The sequence below is a fragment of the Pituophis catenifer genome, unplaced genomic scaffold, assembly GCF_029215685.1.
Source record: "Pituophis catenifer annectens isolate HBS135680 unplaced genomic scaffold, rPitCat1.0.hap2 SCAF_1, whole genome shotgun sequence".
NCBI classification, from domain to species: Eukaryota; Metazoa; Chordata; class Lepidosauria; order Squamata; family Colubridae; genus Pituophis; species Pituophis catenifer.
Genome location: NW_027256881.1, coordinates 330,870,155 through 330,895,361, shown reverse-complemented (window position 1 = coordinate 330,895,361; position 25,207 = coordinate 330,870,155). Strand labels below are relative to the sequence as shown.

The window sequence follows — 25,207 nt, the reverse complement described above, 5'->3', positions numbered from 1 at the left end:
ACATGATGCGTGCTGTGTCTATTTCCATTGGAAGGGTCAGTCTTTCCCTACTCCCTCTATTATCCTTATTCCCTACCTCCCTCTATTATATTACTTTGGCTGTACACCGCCCTGAGTCCTATTTGGAGAAGGGCGGTATAGAAATAGGAACAAATAAATAAATAAATAAATAAATCCAAATAATACTCTTGAAGTCTTGTTAATGCCAATTCAGAGATTGTGGATTTGTTCCTGAGAATCTCACACAGATTTTTCTTTCTTTCTTTCCTTCTTTCTTTCTTTCTTTCTTTCTTTCTTTCTTTCGTTCGTTCGTTCTTTCTTTCTTTCTTTCTCTCTCTCTCTTTCTTTCTTCTTTCTTTCTTTCTTTCTTTCTTTCTTTCTTTCTTTCTTTCTTTCTTTCTTTCCTTCCTCCTCCTCCTTCCTCCTCCTCCTCTTCTCCTCCTCCTCCTCCTCTTCCTCCTTCTCCCCCCTCCCTCTCCCTTTCCATTTTTCTTTTTTTTCTCTTTCTCTCGCTTTCTCTTTCTCTTTCTCTTTCTCTTTCTCTTTCTTTCCTTCTCTCTTTCAATAACTTTCTGGAAGCTCAACCAGTATTTGACTCCTGAATTTGGCTTCTCTTCGTGATCCTGATTCTTCAGAGTATTTCCTCTTCCAGATTATCCAGCGTATCCAACAAGATCAAAGGAAGCCTTACAAAATTCTTAACATACTTATTTCATTACTCCCATGCCATCTGCTCTGAAGTCCCTTGCCCACATTTTGGACCTGCTTCATTGCTTAGCTGTCCCCCCCCCCGCACGTGTGGTGGGTTCCATACCTCCAAACCTGATGCCCAGTATATCATCTGGTTCTTTTCATCTACGTGCAGCTGGCAACACCTCAGCTCTCCAGGGTGAACATTGTGGATAGAGAAGTCCTCCCTGGCAGAATCCAGACACCACAAGCGCAGTGTCCGATCCATGGCCACCGAGGCAGCACGGGAACCCTTCCCAAATAATTTCACACATTTCACTTCAGCTGCAAGACAGAAAAGATGGGGCAAGGAAGATCCTCAGAAGATCACCCAGCATGCTCACAAATCTGATTGCTATTCTGGTGGAGCAACCTACAGATCAAGATGGGCAACTTGTAGTCTTTGTAATTTGTATTTATAGTCCCTCGTAGTTTGAAATGGAACTTACAGCTCACTTTAAAAAAAAAAAATTTCTATATATGAGCAATTCAGAATCAGCCAAGAGAGGTTTATCCCTTTCTTGGCATCTTTCTACCTAGGGACAGAAAGTGACTAGAAGATGTCAGACTCATAAATGAAAAAAGAATGCAGGAGAAGCTTCAAAAATTGTCCATTCGGTATATTCACCTTTGGCTCTGTCCCTCTCTATACTGAAGTTGTACCTCCTTCTAGCGGAATATCTGCTTCTCCCCAAAATGGGGGAAGTCAAAATTCAGTCATGTGGTTGTGATTGCCACCTTGAGATTTTTTAACCCCTCACTCTATAGACAATCCTGCTTCCTAAGCTAATAGCCTGTGACTTAGTTGGTAGAAGAAAAGATGGGACTGTAAGAAAGAATTCATAGCAATATTTCCTATTCCAGTATACTGAGTAGCAGAAAGAAGGCAGTGGACAATGGCCTCCAGAGTTTTATTTATCTGCAGCAACATGATTCGCTCATGCATATCAGACTGGGGATCAATCATTCATATAAATCAATCCTCTGAGGAGTCTTGAAAACCACTCTCAAGAGTTTCAGAACTTCAAAGGAAAATCTTAGAGCAGCTTTCTGTTGGGTAGAAATGCCCAAGACAGTAACTTTAGTCTTCAATGGAGCCTTAGGGAGTTGCTGAGTCTTGCCAGCTGAATTAACTCTGCCTTGCAGCTAACAATGTGTACCCATATCACATAGTGAATTTATCTCAAAAGTGCTTTACAAAGCCAACTGGATTTCCCTTGAAAATGTTTCACTTTATGTCCAAGAATCTTCTTCAATTCTGAACCGAACTGAACATTTGGTTGTCTTTGGAAAGCACCTTTGGGGACAACCGTGACCTGAATGATTGAGAATCTTCATAGACCCACTGAATTCATGCAACTTGCTTAATTCTGAAACAAATCCCTGTATTCATGGAACATGCTGTGCCCTGCCTATACAAATAAATCTTTTGATGACCTGGTGCGCACCACGTGTTAATAAGACAACAAGGTTGTTGTATTCCCACAACATGGTGAATCACAACTAACTATTTTAGCCAAGCCTAATATGTGAACTGAGCCCGGGATTTACTACTAGTTCACACAAATAACCCTGATTTGCTTCCTGTGTCATCATAACTGGGATCAACTAGAGCCCCTGATGGAGGATGGCTGTAAAAATGGCCTTCTGGAGCCTCACCAGAATGTCCTGTTAGGACCTGTTGCACAGTAAAATCTTCCATGTCCCATACAATCAGAGAACCATCCAAAGAACCAGCCAGAAGCAACTTTTGGTCAAGGTTGAATTCCAGCACTGAAGTGCCTGCAAATAGAAAAGGAGAGGGGTGGATTTGAGGAATTAACTTGGTGGATAAGGTTTGATTCAAGGGAAGGGAATGTTTGGTCCCTTCTGTGACCTGCAGGTAGTGAACAGCCTGCCTGAGTGTCCCAAAGAAGATACTTTTCCAAAAAGGCAACTGGACTTTCTTTTTTTTCCCCTAGAAAATGTTTTGCTTCTCATCCAAGAAACTTCTTCAGAACTGAGGACATTCGGGACAACCATGACATGGAGGGTTGAGAATCTGCATAGACATTCAATCTGCCTGGGATTTAATCTAGCACCCTGCATGTTTCCTGGCATTGTGATAAAATCCTCCCTCCTATAATTTTTTCCACATGTTGTTCCCATAACAGTTCTTGGATTGGATGGAAAGTGGACGGATCCAAGATCATCCACTGAGTTTCATTGGACTTTAGTATTCAAAGGTTTCTCCACTCTAATCAAGGCATCTGGAGGATTTACAGTAAATGGGGCCCCATGCAAATATGCATGCAATATTTAATATTCAATATCCATGCAAACATTTAAGTGGGCCCGCATGCAAAGAGTTTGCTATTGAATGCTTTTTTCCTAAGATGAAGTGGAGAAAGAGGAATAATAATTATGACTTGTTAGGCAAAAGTTCTATTTCTACCTTTAGGGAATCCAGGTAACGTTTTGCACAGAGGTCCTCCAGGTGGATGGAAAAATCCAGAGCGAGGGATGAGGACAGGATGTGGCCGAGCACCAAACCAGCTCTCACACTGCTCACACACATTCCCAATGATCTTAGGGTAGGATGGCCGGAGGAAAAACAGCCGTGCCAATATCTCCGTGTAGATCATACTCACTTCTGCAGAGGGAGAAAGATAGGAGTTGTGGAACCATCTTCTGTTTGTGTTCTGTTAACTAAGACAGAGATTTAGATTTTAGTGAAAACCTAGCCCATCTCACTGGTGGTCCCAAAGGTGCTTTTTTCAAGAGGCAACTGGGCTTTCTCGTTTTTCTTTGAAGACATTTCGCTTCTCATCCAAGAAGCTTCTTCAGTTCTGATTGGATGGTGGGGAATGGAAGGATTTATATTGTTCCATGCAGGGGTGAAATGTAAAATGTGTTTCTACCGGTTCTGTGGGTGTGGCTTGGTGGGGGGGGGGAGTAATGTGATTGGGTGGGTGTGGCCAACTTTTTTTTTTTTAAAAAAAACTTTTCAAAGCATTTTTTCTAATGCTTTGAAAAGCCTCTGAAGATCCCAGCTGAGCCGTGCGATCATCAGAGGCTTTTTTTTTTAACTTTTAAAAGCATTTTTTCGTCGGAAGAGGTTGTAGAAAAAATGCTTTTAAAAGTTAAAAAAAAAAAAGCTCTGATGATCGTGCGACTCAGCTGAGCATGGTGAGGGGGCACAGGGATTTTTGCTACTGGTTCTCCGAACCACCTGCCACCATCACTACCGGATCGGGTGATCCGGTCTGAACCTGGAGCATTTCACCCCTGGTTCCATGTATATATAAATCCTTCCATTCCCCACCACCCAGTCAGAACTGAAGAAGCTTCTTGGATGAGAAGCAAAACATTTTTAGCTTCAAAGAAAAACAAGAAAGTCCAGTTGCTTGAAAAAGCATCTTCGGGACAACCATGACCTGGATGACTGAGAGTCTTCATAGACATCTCTGATGGGATTCAAAATATACTGATGGCACTGATCCAAGAATAAAGATATGGGCTGGAGTGGTAGATATGAGCAGACAGAAGTAGGGATTCTTTCCTTCACCAGATCAATGATAGTTCGTGAGGAACTTTAAAAGAATTACAGAATGACCGAGTTGGAAGGGACATTGAAGATCTTCTAGTTCAATTCCCTGCTCAAGTAGAAGATCCTATACCATTCCAGAGAAATGATTGTCCAATCTTTTCTTTAAAATCTCCAGGGTTGGAGCACCCACAGCTTCTGGAGCAAAGCTGTTCCACTGATTAATTATTCTGTCATTTCTCCTTAGTTCTAGGTTGCTTCTCTCCTTGATTAGTTTCCATCCACTGTTTCTTGTCCTGCCTTCAGATTGACCCTCCCCTTATTCTTTGTGACAGCCTCTTAGATATTGGAAGTTTGTTTGATTTTGGACTTTGCACCTGTTAATTTCAACACAAGGGTTAGCCACATCGGTTTAATTAAACTGACTGCTATGGAATCAAATCAGAGGTGGGTTTCAGCAGGTTCTGACCAGTTCTGGAGAACCGGTAGCAGAAATTTTGAGTAGTTCGGAGAACAGGTAGTAAAAATTCTGACTGGCCCCGTCCCCATCTATTCTCTGCCTTCCAAGTCCCAGCTGATCGGGAGGAAATGGGGATTTTGCAATAACCTTCCCCTGGATTGGGGAGGGAATGGAGATTTTACAGTATCCTTCCCCCAGAGTGGGAATGGAGATTTTACAGTATCCTTCCCCTACCACACCCACCAAGCCATGCCCAAGCCATGCCACGCCCACCAAACCACACCCACAGAACTGGTAGTAAAAAAAATTGAAACCCACCACTGAATCAAATATAGAACCCAAAGCAAATAATCAAAGATTACTGCAAAGCTTATTAAGCAGGATTACTGAGAAAGACCCCATACAACAAAAGGATGCATTCTTATTGATATATCTCAGAAGGCAGGAGAGACCAATGCATTAGTCACAGATGCTGTAAACATACAGGTAAAGGATCTCAAGTTACTGGAGGTAATGGAGTTCAGGTTACTTCCTGCACCTGTTTTCCTTTGAGAATCAAAAGGAAGGAAGGAAGGAAGGTGCTTTTTCAGGAGGCAACTGGACTTTCTTGGTTTTCTTTTGAAGACATTTTGCTTCTCATCCAAGAAGTTTCTTCAGCTCTGACAGGATAGTTGGGAATGGAAGAATTTATATCCCTTGCAGACAGCTGGTCATCTGCATCCTTTTAGAGGGGATTTGGGCCATTACTTCCTCTAAAACAGAGGTCTTCAAACTTGGCGGCTGGCTGGAGAATTCTGGGAGTTGAAGTCCACAAGTCTTAAAGCGGCCAAGTTTGAAGACCTCTGCTCTAAAAGGATGCAAATGACCAGCTGTCTGCAAGGAATAGAAATCCTTCCATTCCCCACTATCCTGTCAGAGCTCAAGAAGCTTCTTGGATGAAAAGCGAAACATCTTCAAAAGAAAAAAAAAACCAAAAAAATCCAGTTGCCTCCTGAAAAAGCACCTTTGGGACAACCATGACCTGGATGACTGAGAATCTCTACAGACCAAAAGGAAGGAATAAGGCAATAAAACAGGGAGGAAAATATCTTCCTTAAATCAAGAGGATGGGGAACTTTGAGAATTACCAGGCACCAAAAAGAAAAACACTTCCCAATGAATCTTATTATTCTAATAAGATAATAAATGTTGGCCTTATATCTCTAAATATCAACTTGATCTAATTGATTCTATTCATTGAAAAGCTGATTTTCCCCACACTGCCATTGGTAGCATTGTTGACTAGACTGGGAGCTATGGTGGCACACTGGTTAGAATGCAGTATTGCAAGCAAACTCTGTCTTTAGCCAGGAGTTCAATCCTGAGCGGCTCAAGGTTAATTTAGCCATCCATCCTTCTGAGGCCAGTAAAATGAGGATCCAGATTGTTGGGGCAATATGTTGACGTTGTAAACTGCTCTATGGAGCGAAATGTAAGTCTAAGTGGTATTGTCATGCCCCTGTCGGAGTCTGACTCTGAGATGGAAGAGGAACAGCTGACAGAGAGCAAGAGAGTGGCTCCGTTGGCTGTGGAGGAAACTGGGGAAAAGCAAAGTCAGGCTGGGCAGAGCAGGGGAGAGTTAGAACAAGGGAGAGGGAGTTCTGATGAAGACCAAAGGCCATCCCCTCCTCATCCTAGGGCACGCAGGGAAGAATGGAGAAGAGAGCACCGTAGGTTGCGTGGTTTATGAGGGAGGAAAGGGCCCCAATCCCCTTCACATGTTACACCTTGGAGCTGGAGTTTAAAAGGAGAGGCAAATGGGAGGGGCGGTTGTCGGGAACAAACACTGAGTGCATGTTTGTATTGACTGCTTTATCTGAGTTCCTGGAATCCTCCCAACTGGTTTAATTTACGGTCGTGCTACTTCAATTCTGGAATTCCTTATCTTGCTTCAGTGGTGGGATTCAGCCAGTTCGCACCAATTCAGGAGAACCGGATGTCAACTTTCTGAGCAATTTGGTGAACTTGTTGTTGGAAGAAATCATTAGGGCAGAGAACCGATTGTTAAATTAGTTGAATCCCACCACTATCTTGCTTGCCCTGCTGGATTAATTACCTTATCTTGCCCTGTTGGATTTATGGTTGGACGTTTTGTCTGCTTACAGGTTTGTGGAAGGGTTTATCTCCAGACCGGAGAGTAAAGGGATGTTGAGGGCAAAGTTTGGAGCTAATAAAGGGACTTGTACTTATTTTCTGGCTGTGTTGCCTTTGTGCCATGCCCCAAGTCATCACAAGTGTTGCTATTGCTAGACTAGACATTGACTAGACAAGGTTCTTGGGAGTCGTTCCTAAACTACAAGGTTGACAGTGATTATCTACCTCCGTGGATCTGTGTGCTATCCACAAGAGGCTGCAGAAGCAGGAAAGTCTCTTGCAGGAGATGCAGCTCTGGGCAGTTGATCTGGGCAAGGCACATGGCAAAATCAGCGGTCAAGCTCTCTATGCCAGTGGAAGTCGCTCTGCAGATGATCCAGTACATGTTCCCTGATGGGAAAAGAAGACATTGGGGAGCACATGCAGACAATGAGAACATCAACAAAGTAACTAGAGCAAGGAAGACCTATTGGAGGAAGTATCAAAAATCAAGGAATCCTTGACTAGCTTGGCCAGGATCCTAGGATGTTGCGACGGAAAACAAACAAAAGCAAAGTGGAAAATAATCCACCTTGATGAAAAGATTTCTTTCAGATTCTAAAGAGACTTCCAACTACTTGTCTCCCAAATTGTAATAGTTGGTTGTGGTTCAGTGTACGCATTGTACACAGTGTGTATGCTGTACATTGCACTGTTTGACTTACTTATGACTTGTTTAATAATTTATAATTGCCTAGGTTACACACAAAATGCTGAATCATAAACTGTATAAACTTAAGCCAGACAAATTGCATTATACAAATAGCATGTTTGTGAGAAACTAGCCAATTACAGTTTATTCAATAAGGCATAATTGTGGACTAGTATGATATGTGAATCAGGTTAAGTCCCATGAAGTTGTTGTCAAACAATATTACATTTACACAAAAAATGCTCAAATAGGGATGAATTATCTAGACAGGTTGATTTATTTTATATCTATTTAGCAGTTTTCTGAACAAGGAACGCTAGGAAGGAGGCAACGCTAAACCACTTCTGAGAAACCTTGCCAAAAAAACCCTCCTGCAGGGACTTGTTTAGGCGAGAATCAGACATAATTTAACTTATTGTTTAAAAGCAATGTTTTCTACAGTTCAACACATTTCGGATTAAACTAGGCAGGGGTGAAATGCTCCCGGTTCGGACCGGTTCGGTCAAACCAGTAGCGATGGCGGCCGGTGGTTTGGAGAACCGGTAGCGATGGCGGCGCAAGCCTCTGCCCACCTGCCCGATCATCGTTACTTCCTGGTTTTAACAGGAAGTAACTGTCATGTGCAGAAGGGTTTGCACATGCACAGAGGGTCCAAGTGCGCACATAACATGTGTACTTCTGAACCGATTGGGAAGGAAAGTAGATTTCACCTCTAAAAATGGGGCTTCTTTAGGGACAAAACACCCTCTTGGTTTTCTGCAAGAGTTGAAAACCTGGCTCTGCCAGTTGGCCTGGGACTCCAACGGGGGAACATCACGCTGGAGGTGGTTAATACATTAATAACAAATCCCATCTCCCTCTCTGCTCATCCTACTCATCTTTTAGTTATAGTATATTCTTGGTATATGCTGAATTTTGTATTGCATATATGGTACATCTGAAGAAATATAATGGGGCATTGATTCCCCCCCCCTTTACAGGAAATTTTATTTATTTTATTTTATTTTATTTCCAATTTATATACCGCCCTTCTCCCTGAGGACTCAAGGCGGTGTACAGCCAGAATTAAGAACATGAAATACAAATATTAAAAAACAATTAAAATATATATAAATTTGGCCCAAAAATTAAAAATCACAAACCAATTAAAACATTTAAAATTTTCTTCTTAAGCCATGGGTCTACCAGCTACCACCCCTTCTTTTCTTGGGTCAATATTTGCTCCTTGTTTGATCTACCAAGGCAATAGGCATTCGCACAGTGTGTAGGAAACTTTGTGGAGGGTAGGTCTGCTTAAATTATCAGGAACTCTTACCCAAAATATCTCTTTGCAGCTCCTCAAACAGACCTGCCTGTAGCAAATGGAAAGGCAGCTCGCTCAATTTCCTCTGGTTGGCAAGGGTGCTGGAGAACCAAAGAGGCTGAGGAATCACCTAGATAAAAGGAATCAACATTTGACTTTGACTTTTCTAAAATCCACATTAATTTCTTATGTACAATGAATCAAACCAAGGCACACTTTCCAGCCATTAAGTATTGGTATAAGCAATGCAAATACAGTAACTTTTGTATTACTTTCTTCTGACTCGGTTAGTTTATGTTGTCCTATGTGAGAGTTTCAATCTTCAGCCTTCAAACGCTTTATTTTTGGAGTGGCTCAGCGCTCCTTTATAAAGGTAAATATTAGTAGCACATTTGTAGATAATGGCTAGCATTCTGTAAAAGGTGGGAACAGTGGTGAAATGTAAAATTTGTTACTACCGGTTCTGTGGGCGTGGCTTGGTGGGTGGGGGGATAATATGACTGAGTGGGCGTGGCCAACTTTTTTTTTTTAACTTTTAAAACCATTTTTTCTACAACCTCTTCGGTTGAAGAGGTTGTAAAAAAAATGCTTTTAAACTAAGCCTCTGAGGATCCCAGCTGACTTGCCTGATCGGTAGAGGCTTTTTTTTCCTTTTAAAAATTTTTTTCTATAACCTTTTCGGCCGAAGAGGTTGTGGAAAAAATGCTTTTAAAAGCCTCTAATGATCCCAGCTGAGCCACGCAATCATCAGAGGCTTTTTTTTTTACTTTTAAAAGCATTTTTTCGGCCAAAGAGGTTGTAGAAAAAATGCTTTTAAAAATAAAAAAAAAACCTTTGATGATCGTGCGGCTCAGCTGGGCAATGGGGCGGGGGCAGGGATTTTTGCTACCGGTTCTCCGAACTACCCGCCTCCATCGCTACCGGATCGGGCGATCTGGTCTGAACCGGGAGCATTTCACCCCGGGTGGGAAACAGATTTAAAAAATATAACATGGCCCCTAAAATAATATTCAGATGTTTAAAAATGTAAAGAACGAGCTTCCCAAAACTAAAACCCAGAAGAAAACCATAGAAAATCTCAGCTTTATTTATTTGTTTGTTTGCAAAATTTATTGGCTGCCCATCTTACTTCAAGGTAACTCTGGGCGGCTTTCAATCATAAATGATAAAATCTACATAAACTCAAAACATAAATCAGTTAATACAAAAAGCCAAACTCTATGACCTAATTAAAAGCTGGGGAGGGCAGGAGCAGGATGGGGTGGAGGTAGGATCTATCAATACCACTGTGATGCTCCTCCATTACTTATGTGCAAGATATGGGTACCAAAGGTTTGAATCTCCAGGTTCTCTTAAATTCCACTTAAAAAGAAATCAAATGCCCTCTGCACCAAATGTTCCCCACCTCTCTTCTGTATAACTCCTGTCTTGATTTATTTCACTTTATTATTTTATCTGAGAATAAAGCCCACCGAGCTCTTTTGGGCTTAATTCCAAATAAAATTTATGATGCTGCACTACAAGAGTCTGATCTCATCTATCTCACTCTCTCTCTTTCTATAATCTTTGTTGGCATTACAATTCCCAAAATTTTGGCCACTAAAATATGTAAAGAAACTCCAGTCATACAATTTCTACCAGACCCAACAAAACCAAGCCATTTTCCAGAAAAACAAAGCTAATGTTGATGTTGTTTTCTATAACCTTTACTGGACTTCTCTTCCTTTTTCTCCGGGAAACTCCCAGGAAGTACTGCTGTCATGGGTCTCCCAACCATCCATCTCTCTATCCATCCATCCATCTCCTCCTCAGTTTCCAGAAGTTCACCTTCCTATCAAAGCTCACAGGCTTGTTGGAGGATGGCAGCTGGATGGGTTTCTTCATGCCCCAGCTCCATGTTCCCCTGAAGTAATCTGCCAGGAGCAAGTGACGCTTGATCCTTTCCTCTGGCACGGACAGATAGCGTTGCTCCACAGCATCAGCCAACTCCCTGCACGGAGGAAGAGATGTCAAAACTGACGCCTGCTTTTTCACCATCTCAGCAGCCTTGGAAAGAAAGGATGAGAACTGACCTGTGAGCAAAAACCATCAGCACAAAGCCATCCGCCCACCGGTCCTCCAGCCACTGAGCCAGGTCCTGGTATAACTGGGCCCATAACAGGGGTGGAAAGTGGAGGGTAGCCTTGCTTGGAGGAGGATGAAGCCGATAAATCTCAGCGAGAACCTCGTTGTCAAGGGACAAGATATCTTTTTGCTCTGCCTCTGAGAGCCCATGTCTGTGGAAAGGGCAGAGGGAGAAACAGACTGTTATTCCTCTCTTTCCTTAGCAGATAACTGGGGAGGGACATGGCCAGACTGCTAAAAATAATTCCCTTTTAGTGCCCTTCTTTATAATGACTCTAGGTAGTCCTTGACCTACAACCATTTGTTTAGCAACTGTTCAAATTTGCAACAGCCTGAAAAAAGGAACTTACAACCAGTCCTCTCACTTATGACTTTTGCAGTATCCCCATGATTACGCAATCAAAATTTGGGCGCTTGGCAAGGGGCACATATTTATTATGATGGTTGCAGCATCCTGGGGTCCTGTGATCTCCATTTGCAACATTCCCAGATAAGCTTCCAACAAGTAAAGTTGACAGGGGATTTGCTTAATGATTGCATGATTCACTTAACAACTGTGGCAAAAAAAAAGGTTGCAAAATCAGGCACAACATGCTTAACAACTTCCTTGCTTAGCAGCAAAAATGCTGGTACCAATTGTGGTTGTAAAACGAGGACTACCTGTACCTGTTTCGAGGTATCTCTGCCATAGAACTCCAAATGACTGATTGGGTGACAAACAAATGCTTGCTAGAAGAAAATTGTTTTCTAGCTTTCTCCTTGTCTGATATTGATGAAGACTTTACTGATAGGAAGCTAATATACTATAAATAGGATGGATAGGATGGATAGATAGATAGATAGATAGATAGATAGATAGATAGATAGATAGATAGAGATGATAGATAGATATGGATAGATAGATAGATAGATAGATAGATAGATAGATAGATACATACATACATACATACATACATACATACATACATACATACATATGGATGATAGATAGATAGATAGATAGATAGATAGATAGATAGATAGATAGATAGATAGATAGATAGATATGGATGGATGATAGATAGATAGATAGATAGATAGATAGATAGATAGATAGATAGATAGATACATACATACATACATACATACATACATACATATGGATGATAGATAGATAGATAGATAGATAGATAGATAGATAGATAGATAGATAGATAGATATGGATGGATGATAGATAGATAGATAGATAGATAGATAGATAGATAGATAGATAGATAGATAGATGATAGATAGATAGATAGAAAGATAGGTAGATAGAAAGATAGGTAGGTAGGTAGATATGGATGGATGGATGGATGATAGATAGGTAGGTAGGTAGGTAGGTAGATATGGATGGATGATAGATAGATAGATAGATAGATAGATAGATAGATAGATAGATAGATAGATAGATAGATATAGACAGATATATGGTATACATAGACACATAAGCATAGATAGATATTCTAAAATGTAACTAAGTGGAACATGTGAATTTTTAATGTTCTCCACTGAAGTGAAGAAAAATTGGATGAACAATTGATCTCAGGTTGCCTGGGGGGACTTCTTGGACAGTTTCTTAATTCTAGGATCCCATAGAAGAGACTGTAGAGAGGAATGTCCTGAATAACTGCCCAGAGTCATTTTGGATAGTGAGATGGGTGGCTAAATAAATACATGCATGTATACATACATACATACATACATACATACATACATACATACAACCTTCCTTTGGGATTTAATGAAAGCATGAAACACAAAGGAAAGTTGGAAACTAATGACAAGAAATTGGGAAATGATAAATAGGATGTATTGTATATGTGCTGAACCTGGCCATTTTATCATTAAACAAAATGATAAAAGTCATTATATTCCACTCCTAAGGATTTTATCTGGAAGTCTCTTCTCTCTCCACAGAACTTGGACAATTTCATCAAGCTACCATTAACACTCCCCTTTATTGTCAGTTGTATCCTTCTGTTTTAACTTCTGCCAATGGTGACACAAGCATTTGTACTCACCGGGCACAGGCAAGATAGCCAAGTACGTGTGCTACTAAGACAGGGCCATGCACTGCCTCCAGGTGGTCACACAAGCGATGCACAAACTCCGAGATTGTAGATGATATGGCTGGTGCTGCAAGTAGAACATATGAAGTCCAACGTTGGGCTTGTCTTATGGCCAGGGCCACTGGCAGAGCATAGCCACCCTTTGCAAAGCTTTGCAGCAACAACTCCTTCTGGGCGGGGCTCAGCGTACGCCCTGCGGATGCTAACGTTTTGGAGAGAATCACCCCCACTTGCTCTTGAGAAAGAGGCGCCATCTCAAAATAATTCTCTGGAGACCTAGTCATCTTCTGTAGAACTTCACTTTCCTTCTGCAGCACAGTAAGAATCATGTGTGTCTTTGGAGGACAGATTTTTGGCAACCAGAAAGCTCTGTGAGCATTTCTAGGTGTGTGTAACTGCTCCATTGAATCAAGGAGTAGAACGAGGGACCGCGTGCCCTGGCAAGAAGCTGAAGAAAGCAGGCGGTGGAAGAGCAGGACTGGATTGCCAACTGGCTTGGTATAAGGGAAGCCCATGGCTAAGCAAACTTGTTGGCAGAGGCTATGGAGAAGGCTGTTCCGTGTGGAACTATCCTGTGAAGTTCCCAGCAAACGAAGTATCACCACCATTTCCTGATCCAGGGTGGTTCGTATGGCCTCACCTAAATGGTACAACAGGGCTGTTTTGCCACATCCTGAGGGTCCATAGATGACAAGTGGGGAATGGGCTCGATGGTGGTTCTGTTTAATGCGCTGGCAAATGCGACCCAGCAGGTTCTGCTGCCAGCAGAAAGCCTGGGTGTGTTTTTGACCAAGGGCCATGTGATGAGTGAGCTCTTGAAGCAGCTCAAGTGGCTTCCCAAGATTTTGTTCTTGGGATCTCAGGCTCTTGAGCACATGATGGTTGGTGGCAGCAATAAATTGGTCACAGAAATCCTTCAAATACTTGGGCCAGGGCTTCTGCCGGAAAGACCTGGGTTCTACCTCATGTGGAATCCTGTGAACCTTAACCAGCTCAGGATACCTGCTTACGATGTTTGCCTTCAGATCTGCTAACTGTTGTGGTTCTTCAGGGTGCAGCTTATCTCCATCTGTGCCCAGTAGTGAGTCCACTCTATCTGATGTGGGCATGTCCACTTCTGTGAAGAACACCATGGTACTTTGGACATCACATTCACCTGATCTGAAGAGGCCAGCCTCAATTTCCTGGTATATGTCTATAAAAGATTGAGAAGATATGAATATGGAATTTGGAAGGCCAAAGCAACTACTACCATAGAATTAAGAAAGCCCTGGACAAGATTTGCAGTGGTTGATATAGAACCAGGGGTGAAATGCTCCCTGTTCGGACCGGATCACCCAATCCGGTAGCAATGGCGGTGGGTGGTTTGGAGAACTGGTAGCAAAAGTCCCTCCCCACCCCCATGCCCAGCTGAGCCACGCAATCAACAGAGGCTTTTAATTTTATTTTTAAAAGCATTTTTTCTACAACCTCTTTGGCCGAAAAAATGCTTTTAAAAGTAGAAACAAAGCCTCTGCCGATCAGGCAAGTCAGCTGGGATGGTCAGAGGCTTAAAAAAAGAAAAGAAAAGCCTCTGCTGATCAGGCAAGTCAGCTGGGATCGTCAGAGGCTTTTAAAAGCATTTTTTACAACCTCTTCAGCCGAAGAGGTTGTAGAAATATGGTTTTAAAAGTAAAAAAAAAAAAAAAAAAAAGTTGGCCACGCCAACTCAGTCATATTACCCCACCACCACCAAGCCATGCCCACAGAACAGGTAGTAACAAATTTTACATTTCACCACTGTATAGAACCACAATGAAGTTGGTTTAGCTGCTATCTGAAAGACTTCTCTTCTCATTGAAACTCCTGTCACTTGTCCCTTATCCCAATTTTTTGATTTCTATCAACATAGCAATAGCACTTAGACAGCATATGCTTCATAGTGCTTTACAGCCCTCTCTAAGCGGTTTACAGAGTCATCCTATTGACCCCAACAATCTGGATCCCCATTTTACCGACCTTGGAAGGATGGAAGGCTGAGTCAACTTTGCCTGGTGAGATTTGAACTGCCAAATTGTAGGCAGCCAGCAGTCAGCAGCAGTAGCCTGCAGTACTGCACTCTAACCACTGTGCCACCGTGGCTCATGATCCATCTTTTGTCAGCAGCCACATCATTCCTTTACCTCAGTGGTCCCCAACCTTTTTATCGCCGCGGACCAATCAGCCTTTGATAATTTTACCGTGGCCCGCTGAGCGCGTGCAGGGGTGGGGGCTTTGGGCCACACGTGCGTACCTGCGCGGGGCTCTCTTCCCTGGAGCCTTTGCGCACGGCCCAGGAGCTTTTGCGCACGGCCCAGGAGCTTTTGTGCACGGCCCAGGAGCCTTTGCGCTGCAGCGTTCATGTCCCCCGGCCGCTGCGCGGCCCGGTGCCAGGTACTCCACGGCCCGGCACCGGTCCGCGGACCGGGGGTTGGGGACCACTGCTTTACCTAACTTGCCAATGGGAGGTTTCAATGAAAGGCTGAAGGACAGGTTGCTTTCTGTATATGAAGATTATCCACCAAGTGAGTATACATTGGTGTTGACAGCAGCTAGCTTCCCCTTCCTTGCTTCTACCATTTGATTGCTTTAATGGCAGGATTCCACCAAGGAGATACAGCATCCCATTCTTGGCAGCTGCAGTAGTTACTGTAGCTTGATTAGGGGAGAGGGAAGAGCGGTTATAAAGACAGGTAGTCATCAATTTATGATCACGATGGGGACCGGTGCCTTTGTTGCTGAGCACACATGTTAAGTGTGATGTGGCTGATTTTACAGCCTTTTTGACATAATTGTTACGTGAATCACACAGTGGTTAAGGAAATCCAGCTTTCCTCATTGACTTTGCTTGTTGGAAGCACCCTGTGATGGTTGCAAAAGGGATACTCGGAATACTCAGGATACTGCAACCATTGTAAATACATGCTGGTCGCCAAGCGCCCAAATTTTGATCATGTGACTGAAGACACTGAGAGAGTCTGAGGACCAGTCATAGATCACGTTTTTTTCAGTGTCAGTGTAGCTTTGAACAGATTAAACAAAAGCTCAGGACTACCTGTGCATTTTTTTAGGCTCAAGAATGAGACACTAAGCTTCTGTGATGAAACCTGGGATTTTAAAATGTCTATCATAATATGGTTCTACTTTTGCAACTTTTAGTGGGCGTTTAACAAAGCAAAAATAACGGCTTCATAAAAGGATGATGGCTTTGCAGCTAAGAAGCTTTCCCATGCATGCCTAAAAATGAGGACTGTGGATGTCCTATGAATTTTTTTCTTCTTCTTTTGCCTGTGAGAAAGAAGGAAGCAAGGAGAATGTTTTTACAATGTGCTCAGCCATAGCTCAAAGTGGGACACTGACTAAATTACATTTTCTGTGTTTTCCTGTTGGCTCAAAGTGATCTCTGATTGTTGCTTGTGTTTTAAAAGCAACAGCGATGAAAATAATTGTAAGATGATTTCAAAGTTCTTCTGAAGGGTGGGGAAATGAGAACAATGGCAATGTAGAAGTGCTTTTATTTTCTCCAAAGGAAAGAAAAGACGCAAAGCAACAGGAAGGACATCTACTACATAACAAAATAAAATAAAAGAGGAAAAGGCAGATGGGGACTGATATTAGGGAATCTTTAGATGTTGATCCATGCGGGTTTAGGACAACTAGGTGCGGCCAGCTCACCACCACCAAATCGCCATTGCCAATTCATCACCAAGTCATTGCAGACCATCAATGCACCACGGGTAGCTGGAGGAAGAACTAGGCAGTGCGCAGAGTGGTGGTGGCAGCCAGGGATTTCCCACCAGAGGAGAGCCAGGCTGGCAGGCAAGAGAGCGAATGGGCAGAGTGCAGAATGGCAGTAGTGGTTAGGGGCTTCCCATTTTCACACCCATGCCGCTGCTGCCATCACTGCTATGGTAAGCTCTGGGCCATTTGCAGTTCAGGTCATTCAGTGGCGGCAATGATGTTTGGGCTGTAGATGTCTGTGGTGGGCAGGGCAAGTGGCGGGGAGGTGATGGAGACAGACTTGTCCCATTTTCACAGATCCCTGCTGCTGCCATGGACCGTTCGGCAGTGGTGGTGTTTGTGCTGTTTGGCGGCAGCGGTGGTGGGCAGGGCAGGCGGTGGGGAAGCACAGAGGCTGGATATGTCCCATTTTCACACATCCCACCACCACCACTGAACAGCCTGAACATCACAGCTGCCAAGATCCCCACGACAGCAGCGGTGAGTGTGAAAATGGGACATGCTTGGCTTCCTCCATTGAATGGCCCGAATACCACCACCACCACCGAACGGACCAAACTCCAAATGGCCCAGAGTCTAGACTTATGTAGATCAATTTTGTTCAAATGGTACCTCAAGGTCTCAGCAAGGCATGCCCTTATCTGAGAAGCATACCTGACTTGTGGTAATTCTGCAATTGCTCCCGGCTGATGAGCCCATGCTTTTCTGCTTGGCAGGCAGCCCTACGCAGGATCAAGAGTAAGTCTTCCTCCACGCCATCTGGGCCTGCTTGAGATGATTGCTGTAGAACATAGACAGGCGGGATGGCATTCTCATCCTTCAGGTACCTTTGGGCCAGAAGCTGCAAGGTCTTGGGCTCTTCCAGAAGTTGTGCTCTAATGGCCTCAAATTCCAGTTCCACAATGGTCAGAGGAGTGGTGCAGCGGCCGTAATCATTTCCAAGCAGTGCCTGGAGAAAATAAGTTCTCAGTAATTCTTCTGAAGGTATAAGCTAGGATGACCTGAAAATCCAAGTTGCACCAAGGAGGTTTCTGGTCTCCATTGGAAACTTGTACGAGAAATTCCTTCCAAACTACTCTATATTCGTAGCTATAATTCCTTTTGCATTGTTCCTCCCTTTCTCCTATTCCAGATATTAATCTCAACTGAATACTCACAAAATGGACCATATACTACAAGTAATCCTCAACCACAATTGAGCCCAAAATTTCTGTAGCTAAGTGAGACATTTGTTAAATGAGTTTTGTCCCATTTTATGACCTTTGTTGCCATAGTTAAGTGAATCACCGCAGTTGTTAAGTTAATAAAACAATTAATCTGTCTTCCCCATTGACTGTTAGAAGGTTGCAAAAGGTGATCACATGACCTCAGGACACTGCAACTGTCATAAATATGAGTCAGTTGCCAAGAGTCTGAATTTTGATCACGTGAACATGGGAATTCTGCAACAGTCGTAAGTGTTAAAAATAGTCATAAGTCACTTTTTTCAGTGCCGTTGTAACTTCGAACAGTCCCTAAATGATTGTAATTCAAGGACACCTGTATTGAGGCTTTGTTACTTGCACCAAAAGGCATTACAGAGCAAACAAAACATTCTATCTGGACCATTCAATTAAGCAGTTATTGTTTCCAAAACAATAATAAAAATCTTGGATATTTGTGGCTTACAGAATAATAGAAACAAGCCATTACTTCCTCATGTTTTGGTCATATAGTCACTAAATTAGATGGATTGAGAATGTATACCAATTGCTACCTAACAATCATTTTCTTTAAAAAGTGGTCAAAAAGATGATTTTTTTAAAAAGAAAACTTACAATTTTCATAGCAAGCAATAGAAATAACAGTAAACACATTGTACTGTCTATCTTCACAATAAGACATCTATTTACGACCTGTAATGGTATGAGGAAATGGCCTTGGGAGACAGGAAAAAGAAAAGCAGAACTAGACAATTGGTATGCAATTCGCCACAGCCAACGTGCCGCAGCTAATTTACCACACTCAACTTTCCGCAGCCAACTTGCCGTGGGACAGCTTGCTGCGGGACAAGAGTTACACTAATATCCGTGTTTCCCTGAAAATAAGACCAAGTCTTATTTTCTTTTGGGCCCCAAAACAAGCACTAGGGCTTATTTTTTGGGGGTATCTTATTTCCCCCCCCCCATGTACGTGAGGTCCACTTCTGCTTGCTTGCGGCAGGGCAGGAGGCTGCACAGTGTGCCAGTGCCACCGCCGCGAGTCGGGGAGGTGGAGCTGCTCCATGCGCCCTGCACTGGCTTACCTCAGGGCCCCCGCAACCAGGTCACCTACACCCCGACACCTGCCTCGCCTTGTGGAGGCGGCTCTGGCAGCCCCGGGCAGAAGGACCATGTGTGGCCTCCAGCCCACTTCTGCTTGCTCACGGCCTCAGTGGAGCAGGATGGAGGCAAAGCAATGTATCGATGCTGCTGCCATGAGATGAAGCGGGGGTGGAGCTGCCCCACGTGTCCTGCACCAGCTTACCTCAGGGTCCCTGCAGCCAGGCCAGCTACATTCCGACACCTGCCTCACCTCGCAGCTGCGGCACTGGTGTACCAAAAGTGGAGAACTATTTTCAGTCTTGCAAGATCGAGCAAGATTGTAGCCCTTTTCTGTAGTCCCGACAAGAAGCACAATTCTGAGAACTAACTCTATCTTTATTGTAAGGTTACATTAATTAAATTTTGCAAATCTGAAAGCATTCCTCCCCCTTCCGTTCTTTTTATACCACTTCAAGACGCTACATGGCAGACATTTTATAACATATTACAAATTATAAGTATCGCTAAAAATTGGCTTAATTGTATTCCAATAAATCAAGGACTACCTGTAGGTCAGGTAAGTCAAGGACTACCTGTACCATCATCCTCCATACCTACAACATAAGAAGTAAAATAGTAGCGGTGCTTTCTCTGATCATTCTGTGGCCCAGCAACTTCCCTAGGCAGAAGGAATAAAATAAAGGAAGTACTTACAATGAAGCTGGAACTCACTGAAAGTTTTTGGCAGCGTTTGATTTCTTCTAAAAAGAGTTGGGTAGACAGATGGCGGGTCCCCATGTGATGAGCAAAGGTGCCCCATCTTAAATCAATAACCTAGAGTAGATTTCAGAATGGATCAGAGGAACTGGCTGGCAGACAACATCATCTGGAAACATTTGTCCCCATTTTCATAAAATTAGATACAGTTTATGACTATTACACAGTTAAAGGGTCAGGTAATTGCCAGAGATTGGCACGTTTGCAAGGTAACAAATATTTCTTTGAAGAGCCACAGTGGCGCAGTAGTTAGAACGCAGTATTGCAAGCTATTTCTGCTGCCTGCCGGCTGCCTGCAATTTGGCAGTTCAAATCTCACCAGGCTCAAGGTTGTTTCAGTCTTCCATCCTTCCGAGGTTGGCAAAATGAGGACCCAGATTGTCGGGGGCAATATGCTGACTCTGTAAATTGCTTAGAGAGGGCTGTAAAGCACTGTGAAGTGGTATATAAGTCTAAGTGCTATTGCTATTGCTATTCTTCCAATTTTCTGTTCAGAGAAGGAAGATACACTGTGATTTGTCAATGAGACCTCTTTGTATAAATCTGTTAGATCATGTATGAAGAAAGATATATAAATGAAATTAACCACAACATTTTCAAGCATTCAGATGAATTATACTGTTTTAATTCTTTTGACTATTGTGTTGTGAACATAAACATATGTTCACACAAAGTGCACCAGAATAAACCAAGAATGGATTTATCCTGACCAAACAGAATTTTTGGGAACTCACAAGGCAGCGGGAACTATCTTTACTGTTGTAGTAAGATTGCTGAACATGAGAGATTCATCTTTTTCACTATCATCATCTTTACGTAAAGGTAAAGGTTCCCCTCGCACATATGTGGTAGTCGTTCCTGACTCTAGGGAGCGGTGCTCATCTCTGTTTCAAAGCCAAAGAGCCAGCGCTGTCCAAAGATGTCTCCGTGGTCATGTGGCCGGCATGACTAAACGCCAAAGGTGCACGGAACGCTGTAACCTTCCCACCAAAGGTGGTCCCCATTTTTCTACTTGAAGTTTTACGTGCTTTCGAGCTGCTAGGTTGGCAGAAGCTGGGACAAGTAAAGGGAGTTCACCCCATCACACGGCACTAGGGATTCGCACTGCTGAACTGCCGACCTTTCGATCGACAAGCTCGGCATCTTAACCGAGCTTAGCCACCACATTCCTATCATCATCATTATTATTTGCCAAAAAGTACATTTTCACAAGCGCAGTAATAAAAAAGCCCAATTCTGGAGAACCCCAGCCATAGCAAACAACTCTCCAAGTTGAAGGCCGGTATTTTGGACTTCCAGCTTTCACTGAAATCTTGGTGTTTGCTGATCTTGGTGTCCTTCTTGCAAAGTTTCATTACCAAACTTATTAACATCAACACTTCGTTACAAGGGTTGGCTGTCTATTAAAGCTTAAAAGATGCTGTAGTGAAACATTGGCCAGAAAAACAAAAAAAAGGACACAGGCTCAATGAACACCAAAATCCCCACATTTCAATCCTGACCTGCAAATGTTCTCCACAACTGCTACTTCCAGCTTACCTCAAACATCAAGCCATGCTTTTGGCAGAAGACCTGCACTTCTGGATAGGCCATCTCCATCAAGGCTTCCCTTTCTGCTGCCATGTCTGCAAGGAAGAATTAAATCCTTTGTTGACAAACGTTGGACATCATCTTTTGGAATGGCAATCCGATTGTTCACTCTTGATCACATAATGCTGATACCTTTTCATCCCCAGTCTGGGACTTAAACAGTGCTTCGTGATCCTACTGTAAAAAATCTAATTTCTTCTGCTTCAGCTGTCAGCTGTAAACAGCACATGATTTTTTTTTTATCATGCTCTATGGCAGGGGTCACCAACCTTTCGGACCTCAGGGACCACTAAATTCATAATTTTAAATCCCGCGGACCACTAATATGATCTGCCTAATGACCGGCTGGGTGGGCGTGGCTAGGTGATCATGTGACTGAGTGGACATGGCCAACTCAATGTTACTCATGTCAAGGGGCGCCTCGCCAGCCTCTACTTGCCCCTCCCCTCCCAGCCACTTTTCACAAGGACTATTTGAGTGGCTACACAACTTATTTAACATTCCAATGCTAACATCACATTAGGGATTAAAAAGAAGTTGAGTTGTACCCACTGGGTTATTTCTCCACCTTGCCTAATTGATGAGCAATGGTAATCCAGTTTCTCACACAAGAGATCTTCCCTATCCTTTATTATCTAATCCCGAAAACAGAATAACAGAGTTGGAAGGGACCTTCGAGGTCTTCTAGTCCAATCCTTGCTCAGGCAGGAGAGCCAGTGGTGGGATTCAGCCGGTTCGCTCCATTTCAGGTGAACTGGTTGTTAAATTACCCACCCACCAGGGGTGAAATTCAAAATTTTCCCTACTGGTTCTGTGGGCATGGCTTGGTGGGCCTGGCAGGGGAAGGATACTGCAAAATCTCCATTCCCACCCCATCCAGGGGAAGGATATTGCAAAATCCCCACTCCTGGGGGAAGGATATTGCAAAATCTCCATTCCCATCCCACTCTGGGGCCAGCCAGAGGTGGTATTTGCCGGTTCTCTGAACTACTCAAAATTTCCGCTACCGGTTCTCCAGAACCTGTCAGAACCTGCTGAATTTCACCCCTGCCACACAAACATACTTTGCCGCTATCAAAGTGAATTCTGAGCACTGCGCAGCACTACAATGGAGAAACAAGCAACGAAGCATCCAGCGGAAGGGAAGGAGAAGATCCCTTTCCCTCTTTCTTTTCCTTGCTCCTTTTCCTTCCCTCGTACTGGCTGCTCCGTTGCCTGTTTCTCCACTGCAATGCAGCACCCAGGACCCACTTTGATAGCGGGGGGGGGGGAATAATTTAACAACTGGTTCGCCCAGGGTCAGGTTGGCCATCGCAGGAGGCTCGTCCCATATGTGCGGCAGAACTGGAGGATGGGGATGGGCTATGCCTCCCACGACAGCCAACCTGACCCTGGGCGAGCTGGTTGTTAAATTATTTAAATCCCACCACTGAGGAGAGCCTATACCATGGGTCTGCAACCTTAAACACTGAAAGAGCCATTTGGACCCATTTCCCACAGAAAAGAAAACACCAGGAGCCACAAAACCCTTCCCGTGCCTGACTATTTCTTGAGTGGCCACAAAACTAGCATACTGCATGTAGTTGAATTAAACATTCTGTTTTCTTCTGAAACTTTTGTTTTCTTGGATTTATCCATGGTTGGCCTACTGGGGGTTGAAAAGCTCAATAAATCGTGTGCCAGCAGGTGTCACACATTGGCGGTTGGGATGCATATTTTGAGTGACAGGGAGCCACAGCAGAGGGGTGAAAGAGCCACATGCGGCTCCAGAGCCGCAGGTTGCTGACCCCTGGCCTATACCATTCCAGACAAATGGTTGCCCAATCTCTTCCTAAAAAGAGATTGGACACTCCAAGTGATGGAGTGAAACCGCTCCACTGGTTAATTTGTCTCACTGTCAGAAAACGCCTCCTTATTTCTAGGTTGTTCTGCCCTTGATTAGTTTCCATCCATTGTTTAATGATTTAATCTGGATTTTTTTTTTTCAAGTACATCCACTTTGCCATCACTAATCACCCATGAGCATTCTCATACTATACAGCTGCTTCTATATTCTTTTTTTTTAGTTTCACTGCTTGGATAAACTAAGGCAAATTTTGTGGGTTGTTAGTCCTCTTCCCTTGTCAAACTGGAACTTTCCATAGTCAGATCTTGGCTTAGGCACTTGGAATTTTGCATGGTATATTCATAGAAGCCAGCTGCTTACTGAATCATCCTCTCAATATAATATTGTCAGGTTCTAGGGCCAGCTGGCTGGAGCAATGTGCAAATTAATTCATTAACATTTTCAGTCTTTAAGAGTACATAGCAATCCAGGTTCAAGGGAGGAGTGGGAGGAGGTTAGTGGATCTGGCTATTGAACTTCAATCACATGATCATGGGGATGCTGCAAAGGTCATAACTGTGAAAAACGCTCATAACTCACTTTTTTGAGGGCCATTGTAACTTTGAATTGTCATAAACGAATGGTTGTAAGCAGGGGTGGGTTCAACTTACCTTTACTACCGGTTTGCAATGGGGCCACGTGCGCATGCTTGCTTCACTCACATGCCCGTGCATTCTTCTGCACATGCACAGAAGTGTTCTTTTGATGTCGGGGTCGGTGGGCGGAGCCTCCCTCCAATTTTACTACGGGTTCTATAGAAGTGGGGCAACCCACCACTAGTTGTAAGTTGTGGACTACATGTATGAGGGGAGAGGTGATGTGAGAGACTGCGGTATTGCAGTAGGTTCCCCGGAAAGAGGAAGCACAAGAGACAACATAGTCCAGAGATGGATCATGGGAAGAGGAAGAGATTGAGTATAGCTACTCCCTAGGTCAGGGATGTCAGATCCGGCCTGTGGAGTGCTTAGATCTGGCCCGCGGGGCTGCCCTGGAGACAGTGAAGGACTGGCCCGCAGTGCCTCTGCCAACAAAAATGGAGCTCGGGAGGGCCTCAGGAGGGTTGCAGGAGGCCGTTGCAGCGAAAAACAGAGCTTGGGAGCCTGTTTTTGCTGGCAGAGTGCTCAGGCCCCCGCAGGCGCCCCCAACACAAGTGATGTCAAGCTGGCCACGCCCACCTTGGCCACGCCCATCCCAGTCCCCTGAGGTCAAACACAACCCTGATGTGGCCCTCAATGAAATCAAGTTTGACACCCCTGCCCTAGACTCTCAGGGTATATCTGTTGGCATGGGGTAAAATGTAAAATCCACTTTGTCAATCCATCTCGCCTCTGACATAAACAATCCTCTTCACTCAATCAAGCTAATTTCTCTTTCCCTTCATGATCTCTCCTTCTATGTTGCAAAAATGAGGACAGTTCTCCCTGCTTGATCTACAACATGGCTGATTTTGTGATGTGACTGGGTGGCAGTACCAGAGAGATAACGGATGTAATTCTGTTTAAACCAGGTGTATCCAACCTTGGCCACTTTAACACGTGGACTTCAACTCCCAGAATTCCCCCAACAAGCCATCTTGGGTGGGGAATTCAGGGAGTTCAAGTCCACAAGTCTTAAAGTTGCCAAAGTTGGAGATCCATGGTTTAAAGTTTAAACCATGCCATTGAGTAAATATGTCTCCTGAATTGGACAGATAATTAAAACTATTAAAATGCAAATGCTTATAAGTGCAATACTTGCAGCCACTTACTTTGTCTTTAACACACACATATACACCAGAGCAAAATGCCTTTCCTGATACCTTGACATGAACTTGTCCCACTTAAAATAACAAAAAGAAAATCAGGCTTCATGATTCAG

General features: G+C 43.5%; 1 protein-coding gene across 1 annotated transcript in view; it reads right to left on the bottom strand.

Moving 5' to 3' along the window:
• NWD1 (NACHT and WD repeat domain containing 1) overlaps nucleotides 1-21,498 on the bottom strand; it is a 39,931-nt gene extending 18,433 nt beyond the window's left edge. Inside the window, exons 1-11 of the mRNA XM_070936354.1 lie at nucleotides 21,415-21,498; nucleotides 19,813-19,932; nucleotides 17,471-17,765; nucleotides 13,010-14,252; nucleotides 10,915-11,118; nucleotides 10,670-10,832; nucleotides 8,855-8,972; nucleotides 7,074-7,238; nucleotides 3,164-3,361; nucleotides 2,389-2,511; nucleotides 815-1,014 (exon numbers count right to left, since the gene is read on the bottom strand). Of these exons, the coding sequence (XP_070792455.1) occupies nucleotides 815-1,014; nucleotides 2,389-2,511; nucleotides 3,164-3,361; nucleotides 7,074-7,238; nucleotides 8,855-8,972; nucleotides 10,670-10,832; nucleotides 10,915-11,118; nucleotides 13,010-14,252; nucleotides 17,471-17,765; nucleotides 19,813-19,932; nucleotides 21,415-21,498 (2,913 nt within the window). The remainder of the gene's footprint in view (nucleotides 1-814; nucleotides 1,015-2,388; nucleotides 2,512-3,163; nucleotides 3,362-7,073; nucleotides 7,239-8,854; nucleotides 8,973-10,669; nucleotides 10,833-10,914; nucleotides 11,119-13,009; nucleotides 14,253-17,470; nucleotides 17,766-19,812; nucleotides 19,933-21,414) is intronic.
• Nucleotides 21,499-25,207: the final 3,709 nt, after the last annotated feature.